A 12,974-nucleotide genomic window follows, 5' to 3' on the forward strand; every position below is an offset into this window, starting at 1 on the left:
ATTAAATAATTCAGATTAATGCTCCCAATTAGATAATTTAGATTAATGCACCTAATTAAATAATTCACATGAATGCACCCAATTAGATAATTTAGATTAATGCTCCCAATTAGATAATTTAGATTAATGCACCTAATTAAATAATTCACATTAATCATGTACACAATTCATAAAAAAAAAAAAAAAAAAAAAAAAAAAAAAACTCTATAACTCCAAAATACGTTAAATTATGTAATCTAGTCTAGAAAATAATAAGCATGTAACAAATTAAAACTAGAATAAAATTAGCATGTCAAAATTGCAACATCCATAAATTATATTTTATACCTTAAAATTCATGCAAATTATGATAGAGAATTCTGACAAAACTAAGCAATTAGAGAGTACCATTGCATAATTTACAATCATTGAAATAGTGAGTAATTCCACAACAATTCCTAGTAACATTATACAAAGCTAACCTAATAGTCTATATAAATCTATTCGATCAATTTCATAGAAAATATATATAAAATCTGTTTTAAGCTTGTTGTTCAAATTGTGAAATTAAATAAATAGATTTATGAAGAAATCAAATTATATATCAAGAACATATGCTGATAATTACAATTAAATTTCAACAGAAATACACAAAACAATAAAAGGGTAAAGAGACGAAACCGAAGGCTGCACGGAAGCTGTTTCCTTAAAACAGATTTCGCCGCCTCACGGGTCGAGTGCTTAATGAATCCTGGCGTCTGTCTCCCAGGATACGACGGTGAAAACCAACTACGGCAGAAGCACTTTCTGTCTACCTTAGCGAACAAGAACAGTGGCAGCACTCTCTCAATATAGGAACTTTCTAGCAAACTGACTTGTAAAATGGAAGTAAAAAATTTCTATATTGAAACTTGATAGGAGAGTCTCAATTTATACATGTAAAGGGAAGACAAGAAGAGTCTCCAGCCTTTAAGGCTAGTCATTAAAACACCAAGCATCCATAGCCCCTTTCCAAAAATATGAAAGTTTGGATGCCCAAAGGATTCACACCCTTTAGCCAAGAAAAAAGATTTAAATACTCTTTAAAATCCTATTCATGAATCTAACATCATGAGGCAATTTCTTTGCAATTTCTTATTTAAAACCCAATGGTTTTGGCTCACTTGGAGCTAACACAATAAAAGGTTGGGACCCACTTTAATATTTAATTAAAGTCACTACACTTTAATATTAAATTAAAGTCAGCAAAAATCATTTTTTTCAACGATAATTAATAATATATGTATATATATATATATATATATATAATTAGATATAAGAAAATAATATTAAAAGTTTATGATTTTTTTTAAATATAAATAAATAAAAATTTTAAAAGTCTCACTGTTTATATATATGAAAATAAAAAAAAAATAAAAAAAAATTATTTAGTGTATTAAGAATTTAAATGATTCTTAATTTTTTTGATAATTAAAATGTGATCGGATATTTGCGGGTATCTACGAGGGTGGAGGTGGGGTTAAAAAATTCTATCCGTAGCGTTGTTGGTGGGGCTGGGGGCAATGTTTTAAAAACCGGACCGGTGAGCGAACCAGAAAAGGGATCGGATGGACGGGTCACCGGTTCAACCGTCGGGTTGAACCGGAATCGAATCATGATGTAATAAATATATTAAAATTATATTTAATTAAAAATATAAGTAATAAAATTATAAATTAAAAATATTAAATTATCTTAAATATTTGTCTTAATATTTTTTTTACTGAAAATATAATAATATATTTTAAAATATTATTAATTTCAATTTTGGAAGATGAAATCAAATATTTAATATTCCCTATATATGATTTTAATTCAAATAATTTGATTGAAAGGAGAGCAAAATTTTTGAAGGGATATCAAATTTTCAATATTCCCTCCAATACCTATTAGGGTCATGCTTAAGTGTGCAACCCCCTTAAGGTTGCACACCATATGCAACCCAATTGTTAGCCGTTAGATTACAATAATTGATCAAGACCATTGAATTGTTTAATCCTGAAAAAGTTGAAACCGGGGCAACCGGTTAATGCTTGTATTTGCATGATTGCATCCCACTCACTCTCTGTATTTCGTCTCTATCTCTCTCTGTTCTCCTCTCTGTGTAAGGTTGAGTCAGTGTAACCGTTGATTTCCATTACAGGGAGAAGCCCCTGTTGGGTTCGTTCCATTGACGAAGCTCTGTAGGGAACAGTATAACGGGCGATTTCCAACAACAACGTAACTAGAAGGCTGTGTTGGTTCCATTGCTGAAGTGAAGCCCTTCTCTCGAACTAGATATGAGGTATGGAGCTGTGTCCCTCTCTCTGTCTCTCTGGCCCGTTCACTTCAGCTATTTTCCCTCAACTAAACCCCCATCCTAACTTCAACCGCTCTACGCTTCGCTCCAACGGAAACCCCTCCATTGGCAGCTAACCTTTCTCTTTCTGTTTCTCAAGCGAGTGTTTGTGTTTGCACAAACAGGTAACCCGTGTGAAAATGTCATGTTTGTGTTTGTGTTAACAATTTTCGGTCATCAAGTAATTGTTGGTAGTAATGTCATGTGCAGTATGGCCCCAGCGGAAGTTAAAAGGGAAGGTGATGGTTATGACATTCCAAATGAAGCAGATGACATCCGTTTGATGAATGAAAGTCGGGCAGAACCTGATCATGGTTGCGAAGCTGGTCCGAGCAATGAAGAAGCAACCAACATGAACGTTGAAGATGGCGGAGCCGATGTGAAAAAAGAAATGGTTGACGATGCTCATCGCAATGACATGGTTGGTGATGTTGAACGTGCTATTCTGGAACAGAAATTTGATTCGGTCGAAGATGGAGAAGATTTCTACAATGCGTATGCTAAAGCGAAGGGATTTAGTATACGAAAATCCAGATTTAACACAAATAAAGAGGGAAAGGTCGTTAGTAGGCTGTGGTTGTGTTCAAGGGAAGGTCAGAGATTACCAAAATACTTGGACCGTGTTGCTGAGAAGAGTAGAGCTCCCAAGGCACTAACAAGAGTAGGTTGCAAAGCCCAATTTCGCATACGGTACGATGCGGATGCTGGTGAAGGGGGAAAGTATGTTGTGACTCACTTCGTCGCAGACCACAACCATGAATTGGCGGAACAACACTGTGTGATGTATCTGAGGTCACATCGCAGTTTAAACAGCGGTGACAAAGCTCAAGCAATGGCTATGCGCAATGTCGGTGTGAAGACTAGCCAAATCATGGACTATATGGTAAATCAGTCCGGGTCTTATGAGAATGTTGGTTTCATCCGCACGGATCTGCACAACCATATTCAAGCCGAACGTAGAGCAGAAGTTGAGGATGGTGATACGCAGGGTGCGTTGGTTTACCTATGCGCAAAACTTGATGTTGATGCACGTTTTTTTTACAAGTATGATGTGTGTAACGATAACAAGTTACAAAATCTGTTCTGGGCAGATTCGAAATCGCGGGCCGACTACGCAAAGTTTGGTGATGTGTTGATATTTGACTCAACTTACAGAACCAATGCATACAAGAAACCGTTTGTCATGTTGGCTGGTGTGACTAGCCACTTTAGGACCACGATATTTGCATGTGTTTTGCTAGCTAATGAGACAATTGAGACATACACATGGGTTTTGGAAACATTTATGGAGGCGATGGGCAATAAAGCACCTGTGTCCGTACTGACAGATGGGGATAAGTCGATGCGAGAGGCAATCAGAAGAGTATTTCCAGATGCAAGACATCGATTATGTAATTGGCATCTTGGGAAAAATGTTGCTTCAAATGTTCACATAAGTGGCTTTGCACATGCTTTCAAGCAGTGCATGGACATGGAAACGGATGAGACAAAGTTTGAGCATGGCTGGACGACAATGGTCGAAGAATTTGGACTTCAAACCAACAGTTGGGTGTTGGAGACATATGAGAAGCGTCATATGTGGGCTGAGGCATATATGCGTGGACATTTCTTTGCTGGGATGAAGAGCACTCAGCGCTCGGAGTGTATGAATGCTTATTTCAATCCCTTCCTCCAACACAAATTGAAGCTATATGAATTTGTTAGGCACTATGATCGGGCTCTTGCAAGGATAAGGTATAACGAGGCTGGAGATGATGCTGAAACAAATAACACTTTTCCGGTATTGATTACTCCATTGCGAGATATAGAGAGACATGGAGCTGAGCTATTCACCCGAAATATATTTAGAATGTTCCGTGATGAAATCTTAGAAGAGGGGAAGTTGAATGTGAAGGATGTGTTCCCTTTGCCGGATGGTCAGAAATGCTACTATATTCATAAGTACAGAGTGAAGGACAGATCATGGATAGTAACACACAGTCCAATGGATGCTGCAATGAGATGTTCTTGCATGAAGTTTGAGTCGTTGGGGCTACCTTGCTGCCACATGATATGTGTTATGAAAGCTGAAAATTTAACGCAAATTCCCCCAACTTGTGTGCTGCATAGATGGACAAGGGCTGCAAGCAAGGATGGCCAGCAATGGCCTCAACCCTCAATTGATAGCACTACAACACAGACGGCCCGGTATGGGATATTGTGTTCTTCCTACAACGAAATGTGTTTCTATGCCTCGCAATCAACGGAAGGTTTCAAGGATGCTAGGGATGCATGTCTTCCAATGACGACCCGGATGAAGGAGTTATATGAGAGGAATTTGAACGGTGGGAATGGAGACAAAGCGAAACATTCATTCTGTCGACAATTTGGAGTAGAAGATCCTGATGTTGTGAAGACAAAAGGGAACCCAGGACGGGCCTCGTCCAACTGTCGAAGACCAAGAAAATGTGGGAATTGCAAATGCATTGGGCACACAAAGCGAACGTGTCCTAAGGTTCGGTTTAGCCGAACAGTGGGTAATAACTCAGATGCAGATACACCCCACATAACTGACCGTGAGTACAATGCGGAGTCATTGCCCGTTCGCTGCAAAACTGGGTTGGTGGATCCAAGTACACCGCACATTAAGCAACGGCGACTATTTTTTGATGTTTCTCCTGATTCCAAGCAGCCTGTGGGCCAATACGGTAGTGTTGAAGCAGCAGTGTGGAAAAATGATTCGAACACAATTGATGAGGTGAATCAGGTAATTGTATAATTTGTATGATTTACTTATTCCCTTAGCTATTGAAAACACATGGAAATAATGTATGTAGTTTTCATTTTGCACGGATTGCTGTACGTAACGTGTAAATAATTGGTTATGTACAATGCCAGGAAATGGCACAACGTTACTTATGTACAAGGCCACGAGTTGTAAATTTCCCATATTGTTTAGAGTGATGTTGTCATTTGTGTTTGCAGTGACTTGTCATTTTCAAAACTAACTGAAGGTGAGGTGAGATATATATGGGTTGTCTGTGTGTTGTTTTGGGTGGGAAATTGGCTTATGTCTGTATTCCAAGATTCCTATTGCGGGTTGCTTGTTTCTGTTCCATATTTGGTTGGATCTAACTGAAGGGTTTTTTTGCGGTGTGGTTTATCAACTAACGATGTGTTTCGCTTCGTATTGATTTGTTATGACTTGTGTCTGTAAATTAGTATTATATTTCGAGTAAAATACGAATTTTGTCCAAGTGGGTTTGCAAAATTACATACCAGCACATGCATTTTGTATATAATCCAAGTGGCAGTTAATTTTGGGTGTTACTTGGAGAAAGTAACCCAACGAACTCGTTACTTTATCTCCATGCCGATCGGTATATGAATTACGAGTTACGAACAGGAGTTGTGAAATTATTTAATGTTTACTATGGGTTTATTGTTAGTAAAATTATGGTGGGCCTATATGGACAGCAACGAAGCAGTAATTTAAAGTTGACAAGTTCAAGAAGAAAATCAAGCAATTGTGGTATTGGTTCAAATGCCTGAAATGGATGAAGACTTCTTTCGATGAAGTGATGGTAACAAAGTAGAAAGTAACAAAGTAGAAAGTAGAAAGTAAAAAGTAAGTTGTTGTGTTGTTGTGTTGTTTGTAACAAAGTAGAAAGTAGAAGGGAAAAAACTACACAGAAGTTACAATGTAGAAAGTAAGTTGCCACCTGTCGAAGTGCATATAATTGAAGTTACCACCTGTGCCCAGGTCCTTTTAGCCTTTCCTCGACAGATACAGACTCCCAATTCGTTCATGTTTCCTGTTGGAGGGTGGCCACTAAATCCATGAGCACTGCCAGTAACTGCTCCAGCGTGTAAGTCAGGTGGCATGCAAGATTCAATGTTAGTTGAATGGAGCAGCTGTTGGGAGGATGTGGGAAAAATAGGTGCAAAGAGGAATTTTTAATCTAATATCCAATCAGAATGTAGGTGAAAATATGAGTGAACTTTTTTTTAAAAAAAAGTAGTTCCCATTTTTTGGATTATAAACCCGAGATGTATATTTTGTTTTTGATATAAACAAGTTGTGTATTTTCGTTACGTAAAATGTAGGACAACAATTGTGTTTAAGTCATTACAATACAGAAAAAGGTTATTTCAAACGTATTTTCAAGTTTACCGACATTGAATATATTTTGATTAAATTACAGGGAAAATTCAATATTTGGCAGAGTTTGATGATTCATAGTCAGGGGCAGTAACTGTGAGTGGCCAAGTGTTGCGGTTCATTGACCCAGTTTGCAAGGACTGTGGTTGTGTTTAGTGGACAATATTCTGTCGATTTTTGTCTCATAATGATGAGACATGCCCCACAATGGTGAAAAGGAAGGTCAACAGGGAAGAGTCAATATTTGGCAGAGTGGACTTGAAGATTCGAAGTCGGGGCAGTTACAGTGGCAGTTATGGTGTAGACGTGTAGGATCATGCAATGATGGGCCACAAAACAGTATACGGATATCAATACTAAACCTCCACTTCTATCTGTCGAGCTCCCTTTTCTTGTGTTTATTTCATGGCCACCAACTGTTTTAAACTTCTGTCGACAGAGCAAGGCTCCTGCTTTGTCTCATGCTTCCTCCTGAAAGTGTGCCCGCTAACTCCGTGACTGGTGGTAAAAACTTCCCCTATCACTTCTAGGTGACCCACATGCAGAGAGCCCACTTTCAGGTCGTGGACATTCCTTCAGACTTGGCCACATGCCCTCGATTAAGTGGACCATCTGTCGACAGAGACTGGCAAAACTTGGTGCAAACAATGGCCCCCATGTTCAAGTTAAATATTGCGGAAGTGATTGAGACCCCCCCAATCACCACCCCCCCCCCCACACACACACACACACGTGGGGGCTGCTGTTTGGAGAAGGAAAAAAAATAAGAAATTGAAAAAAAAAAAAAAAAGTGGCCAATCAGAGAGAGAGGGGGTCATGGGGGTCCAAGTCATATGATATTTAACTTCAACGAGGGGGCCATTGTTTGGACCCAAAACAAGCATAAAGTACAGCCCAATATAAGAGCTTTTAAATATACTGGCCCCATCATAAGCTATAAAAGACCCACCCTTTCAACTTCAAACCACTTCATTTCCCTCTGATTCGAACTCCCCAGACTGTACTCCTTCTTCTCAACCATTGCCGTTCAAAACCAGAGCACCACAAAACCCTAAGCCATGGCACCGAAAAAATCTCAACCATCTCCATCTGAGGAGAACAATGAAGACCTACTCCGCTTCCCGGACCCTATCAGAGCACTTATCGCTCCTCTAAAATTTGCTGCAACCCTATTGCCCAGCCCAAGCTCTGTCGCTAAGGCTACTCTAGGCCCTACCTTCGTGTCTTACTTCCCAGACGAGCTAGCTCCATACTATCCCCTTGGTAATGGTGAGAACCTTCTTCTCAACCAAGCTGGACTCAAGTGGACTAACTGGAATGTCAGCAAAAACCCACTCAGAGGGTGGAGGTCACCAGACTCTGATTGGCGAAGCTGGGCCAGGAGAATTGAAGGTCACGACGCCGAAGTATGGAAGCACCAGGGCATTGCTGAAGCAATTAGACTGTCGACTAAAATTTATGACGTGGAGAAAGGGCTGATTGCTGCTGCTGCATGCTTTTGGTCGCAGTCTAGTAACTCCCTACTCCTCAATTTTGGTATGATTTCCCCTACCATCTTAGATGTAGCTCACTTGACTGGTCTGCCAATCTTGGGCAATCCAATTCATGCTCTCCTTGAGCCTCCAAAAGTGACATTTACTTTAAACACTGACATGTGCTATACAGAATTTGCCAAAAAATACCAAGGCAAGCGTGGTTCCCCTGTCGATGACAAAGAAAGAACTGCTTTTTACTTACTTTGGCTTTGTGAGTTTCTTTTTTGTGTCCCTGGGTACAAGATCACGAAAGAATACCTCCCCCTTGCCTTGTGTATGCAAGACGGCCAACTTATGGCTTTAGCCCCTTATCTTCTTGCCACCCTTTACAAGGCCCTATTTTCCTTTGTCGACAAGAAGATTTCTGGCAACTGTGGTGGCCCCTTCTGGCTCTTCCAGGCCTGGTTGTATGCCTATTTCCCTGAGGCACGACCCCCACCACCTAACACCTTGAAACCTGTTTGCCACTCCTATGCTGAGCAACTGCTCACTTATAACAGCCATTCAAAACTCACTTTCACAAATCATCTTACCATGTTTTACAACCTTCCTTCCCAGAGACCTTCCAACCTGTACATGCCATTTCAAAACTTTGAATTCTCCTCCAGTAGACTTCGCTTCCTCTTCACAGACCCTTCTGATTTACACAATGAGCAAGTCCAAGAACAAAATGAGAGTTGGAGACACATTCTCACCTGTAGACATGTCTTGGTTGGCTGTTCCATATCCTCCGCCAAGCTATCCAGCTGCAGTTTTGAGACATACTGTCCCAATCAATGGTCCAGGCAATTTGGTCTTTCCCAGGCTATCCCTTATCCTTATTTCCACCCAACCATCCATGAGGAGATTGGGTCCAGAATCCACTTGAAAGATCCTACACAAGCTGAATCCATTCTGACAGAGAACACCAAACTTTTCCAAGATTTTGGCCCCTTCTTCTTCAAACCTGCTTCGGACTGCTCGGCTGCTTTTGACCATTGGTGGGGACTTATGACTGCCATTATTTTCTGCAAGCCACTTGAAAGCTGCCTTAACGATACTTGTATTCATATTCAGGGCCGCATATCCTCGCCTTCCAAGCTTAAGGCTACAGGTATCCTTCCTTCATATACTTCATATCCCTGACTGTGTCATGCAATTTGTTTTGTTTTTTTCTCTACAACACTAACTTGTTTAACCCTTGACAGCCAAAATTGTGCCTGCTGCTGAACCATTGGTTAGGGACCAACGTAAAGGCAAGGATCCAATGGATGCAACTACTCAGACAAACACCCCCTCAGTTCCGAAATTAATGGCAGACTCTTTCGCAGCCGCGCAGACACAAGCACAGAGAGGAGCTACCACCCGTACCCCTGCTGAGACAGAGGTCACGGCGAAGAAGAGAGAAGAGCCTTCCACTGCTCCTGCTCTAAGCACAGACCTAAGTGAGTGGGATATCCCTCTCAGCCAAATGGTTGGCGAAACAACATCAAATCCTTCAGGGCAGCTCTACCAAGTAAGCCTTCACTTTACATATTTACAGCATCTGAATTTGCATTCACGCCCGACTGATCACTTACTTTTGTGCAGAGAAAAAGAAGGAGATTACTCCTTGCTGCTGCTGATGATGACGATGCTTCCACTTCTCCTCAACACATTCATCAAATTCCCAGTCCAATCAGTAATGTACCCACAGAACCCACTGTACAACCAACTCCACCACCACCTGAAGCATCGCAACAAACTCCCTTACAACCTGCTTCACAGTCTTTGCCACAGCAATCCACACAGTCTGCATCACAACATCCTTCCACTTCTCCTCAACACATTGTCCCTTCTGTCTCTAGCCCTCAACCATCACCATCCAACCCCTCCAATTCCCAAACGTCAAACAAAGAATCTCAGAGGATTGAATTTGACATTTCAATCAATAGCCAATCCTCTCCAACAGATGACAACACAAAATCCCCTCAACCAGAAGTTCACCACAACCAAGGTAAATAGAAATACAAATGTTACTGTTCGTTTGGGAAAAAAAAACTTCTCTTTAAGTAACTGGTATTGTTCTCCAATTTACAGGGATGGACATAATACAGGACTCATCTCCACGACCAATGGGCGAGACAGAACTTGAAGGTCCTCATGACTTTCCCCTGCTAGCAGAACCAGAGAAACACCCTCAAGGCGCTGATGCTGCCATCTCATCAGTACCAGAAACAACTCGTCCTCATGCGACAACCACAGCTGAACAAGGCCAACCGTCTGCGTGCACGTTATCAGGACAGGTACTACCATTTCCAACCTCATCCTATTTACTCTTTATTACTTGCAAGCATATATTCTCACCAAACTATTAATGTTCACAGGCCGTCGGTCCATGCCAGGATATTTGGGCCGAAGTTTCTATTCTTCAACAAGATCTAGACGAAATATCCCCATTGCCTCAAAGGCTACATCTGTTTGATGCTGAAACTCAACAAACCTTAACCACCTTCATCAACCTCATTAACACCCCAGTTGAAGAAATCATTCTCCACAAACCTGATGAAACCTTGGCCTGTCTTTCTGCTGTTGTAAACCTCTCCCCTAATCCTTTCAACCCCATTCAACTAAAGCAATTGGCCAAGATCATCACAGAATGGCCAACCCTTTCAGAGATGGTTCAGACTTGCTCGAAGGATATTCAAACCAATAAGGATTTCCTAAACGAAGCCCACACCATATCTACTTCACTCAAACTCAGCCAGCAGACCTCTGCAGCCATTCTTCAGCAACACTCAGCACTTGAACTTGAGGAAGCCAAACTCATGGCAGAACTTGCCTCTGTCCGGCAAAGAAAGGCTCATCTGCAGCAGCAACACGACCAGCTTAATCAAGAAGCAAGGATGATGCTCTCCCAAATTAGACATCGTTCTGCATCCATTCAGACAACTAAAGCTGAGTTGGACCAAGCCCAAGCCATGCTGGCAGATGCTCAATCAGAGTGGGGTGTTCTAGGCGTTCTGTTCCCCAAATCCTAGGCTAGTTTATATATGTATTCTTTTGTATTGCACACCTAGGAATGATTTGGAAAGGTAGGAATGATTGCCTTTTTAATGATAAGATTGTTGATGGGCCTGAATTGGCTGAGATGGTGAAAGTGAGGGTTGCACTTTGCTGTAAGCAAAGTTATAGAGGCCTACAGTATTCAGTGGACGACATATATTGTATTCTGGATAGTATCAAAGTCTCATTTAGGGGGTGGTGTTTGGTGTTTTTTGAAACTGGGGTGCAGGAGTTTGGTCAAGCTGTGGTATGCAGGATTTTGGTCAGTCTGTGGTATTACCATATCTTCTTGGTGGCTACTTTTGCTCTGCTGTGCTTCAATGTTGCTATGCTTTGCCTTATTTTTGGCTTGTTGCTCTGGCTTAGTTTATGGGGTCAAGCATGCTCATTTCTGGTTGCTGCTCTGCTGTGCTTCAAATCTGCTCTGCTATATATGTACTCTGCTGCTGCTATATGGGATCAACGAATAGGCTTCAGTCTGCTGCTGCATATTGGCCTTTTTGCAATTGTTTGAATGATGTTTTGGTGTGCTGTATTGGAAGTCTGCTGTTGGATTGGGGAAAGTTATTGGAGGTCTGCTGCGGGCCTTGTTGTAATTGTTGGTCTGCTGCTGTACTAATTTTTTTTTTTTGGAGGTTGAAGGATCAGGCTCAAGTCTCAATGGAGGTTGAAGGTTCAGGCTCAAGTCTCAATGGTGGCTGTATGGTCTGAAGTTTGTTCATGCTGCCTTGGAGTTTCATCTGGTTGCCCTATTATGTGGTTTTGTGAGGATGGGCTTGGAGTTACATTGTTATTGTTTTCCTTCTGTTTTTGTTTCTCTTCGTTGGTCTCCAACCTCCTCTTTGTTGATGTATCATTGACACCTTGTATGTGCTTTTCCATCAATACAGTTTTTTGTTTTGCTGAACAAAAAAAAAAAAATTGAATATCAATAATCTGTGTTTTTAATGGTCTGTTGTATGGTTGTTTTTATTTTTTGTGCAATTTTTCACCGTTTGTGCATTTTTATGAAGTAATCAATTCCCCTTCAAAGTGCATTATAGTCACCGCCATTTGTTTCTTCTGTGGGCTTTTTTTTGCTTTGTTTTGGACAAAATCATGGCATTAAAAAAAATCGAACAAACATAATTCATGTGGTAAAAGCGAACAAACATTACTACTTTCAACTTGCATTGTTTGTTGGACAAATATCACATTGCACTGGACAAACATTAGTATAGTCATTTGGGCAAATATGACATTGCATTGTTTGTTCTGTACTGTACCCATAACATTGGAATTATGTGTATCACATTACGTACAGGCCACGATAAAACCAAACAAACATGACTACTTTCCCTCGTTTGTTCGAGTCCCAAACATTGGAATTATGTGTACAATCAATACGCGTGGGAAATTAGTATTATCACAGCTGCGACCTAAAAAGTTGTCACGACAAGCTGATGCAGTAATCCAGTTGTGGTTGGGCATCGAAATTACACTCGTACTGGCAGGCCATGATAAAATCGCTGCACTATTTGTTGTAATTGCAATCAATCACATGCACGAACGATACTCGCCCATCTTTGTATTGTTCACATCCATAACGAAGTCAAGCACCAACTTCCGGCGCACAGAAGGATGAAACTATGTACAGAAAGTGAATAACACAAATCAGGTACGGTTACAGCGGTAGGGAATAAACGGATTTATTTCGCAATTGGAAATTAAGCGGTACAATGTACCTTGTGTGGACCGCTGGGTATATCAGGCCGCTGCATGTACTTGATCACAAACATCCCACAGTCGAAAGTGCTACAAATGAAATGTAACATTCAGTCTCTCGTAAAATATAAGCAGGTTCGTTAAATGAGTGATTCAAGAGTGAAGTCAATGTGACGCAGGGTTTGTGGATTACTCGTCCAGCTGTTGTAATGGC

At 40.8% G+C, this 12,974-nt stretch overlaps 2 protein-coding genes across 2 annotated transcripts; both read left to right on the forward strand.

Moving 5' to 3' along the window:
• The first annotated feature begins 1,949 nt into the window (after positions 1 to 1,949).
• LOC145814983 (protein FAR1-RELATED SEQUENCE 5-like) lies at positions 1,950 to 5,474 on the forward strand. The gene is made up of 3 exons (XM_082911953.1): positions 1,950 to 2,302; positions 2,567 to 3,817; positions 5,321 to 5,474. The coding sequence occupies exons 1-3, from the start codon at positions 2,298 to 2,300 to the stop codon at positions 5,472 to 5,474; spliced, it is 1,410 nt and encodes a 469-aa protein (XP_082768079.1). The 5' UTR covers positions 1,950 to 2,297.
• A 1,909-nt stretch (positions 5,475 to 7,383) lies between these two features.
• On the forward strand, positions 7,384 to 12,211 carry LOC114304671 (uncharacterized). Its single transcript, XM_082911875.1, has 5 exons — positions 7,384 to 9,125; positions 9,220 to 9,527; positions 9,602 to 10,007; positions 10,091 to 10,296; positions 10,378 to 12,211. Exons 1-5 carry the CDS (start codon positions 7,556 to 7,558, stop codon positions 11,029 to 11,031), a joined length of 3,144 nt encoding a protein of 1,047 aa, XP_082768001.1. The 5' UTR covers positions 7,384 to 7,555; the 3' UTR covers positions 11,032 to 12,211.
• The last annotated feature ends 763 nt before the right edge of the window (positions 12,212 to 12,974 follow it).

Source organism: Camellia sinensis, unplaced genomic scaffold (genome assembly GCF_055761805.1).
Source record: "Camellia sinensis isolate YWXY unplaced genomic scaffold, ASM5576180v1 Unanchor14, whole genome shotgun sequence".
NCBI classification, from domain to species: domain Eukaryota; kingdom Viridiplantae; phylum Streptophyta; class Magnoliopsida; order Ericales; family Theaceae; genus Camellia; species Camellia sinensis.

Coding starts and splice junctions, on each gene's coding strand:
- LOC145814983 (XM_082911953.1), top strand. Junction 3,818..5,320: donor TTTGCACATGCTTTCAAGCA/GTGCATGGACAT, acceptor TTGTGTTTGCAG/TGACTTGTCATTTTCAAAAC.
- LOC114304671 (XM_082911875.1), top strand. CDS start 7,556: ATGGCACCGAAAAAATCTCAACCATCTCCATCTGAGGAGAACAATGAA. Junction 9,126..9,219: donor TTCCAAGCTTAAGGCTACAG/GTATCCTTCCTT, acceptor AACCCTTGACAG/CCAAAATTGTGCCTGCTGCT. Junction 9,528..9,601: donor CTTCAGGGCAGCTCTACCAA/GTAAGCCTTCAC, acceptor ACTTTTGTGCAG/AGAAAAAGAAGGAGATTACT.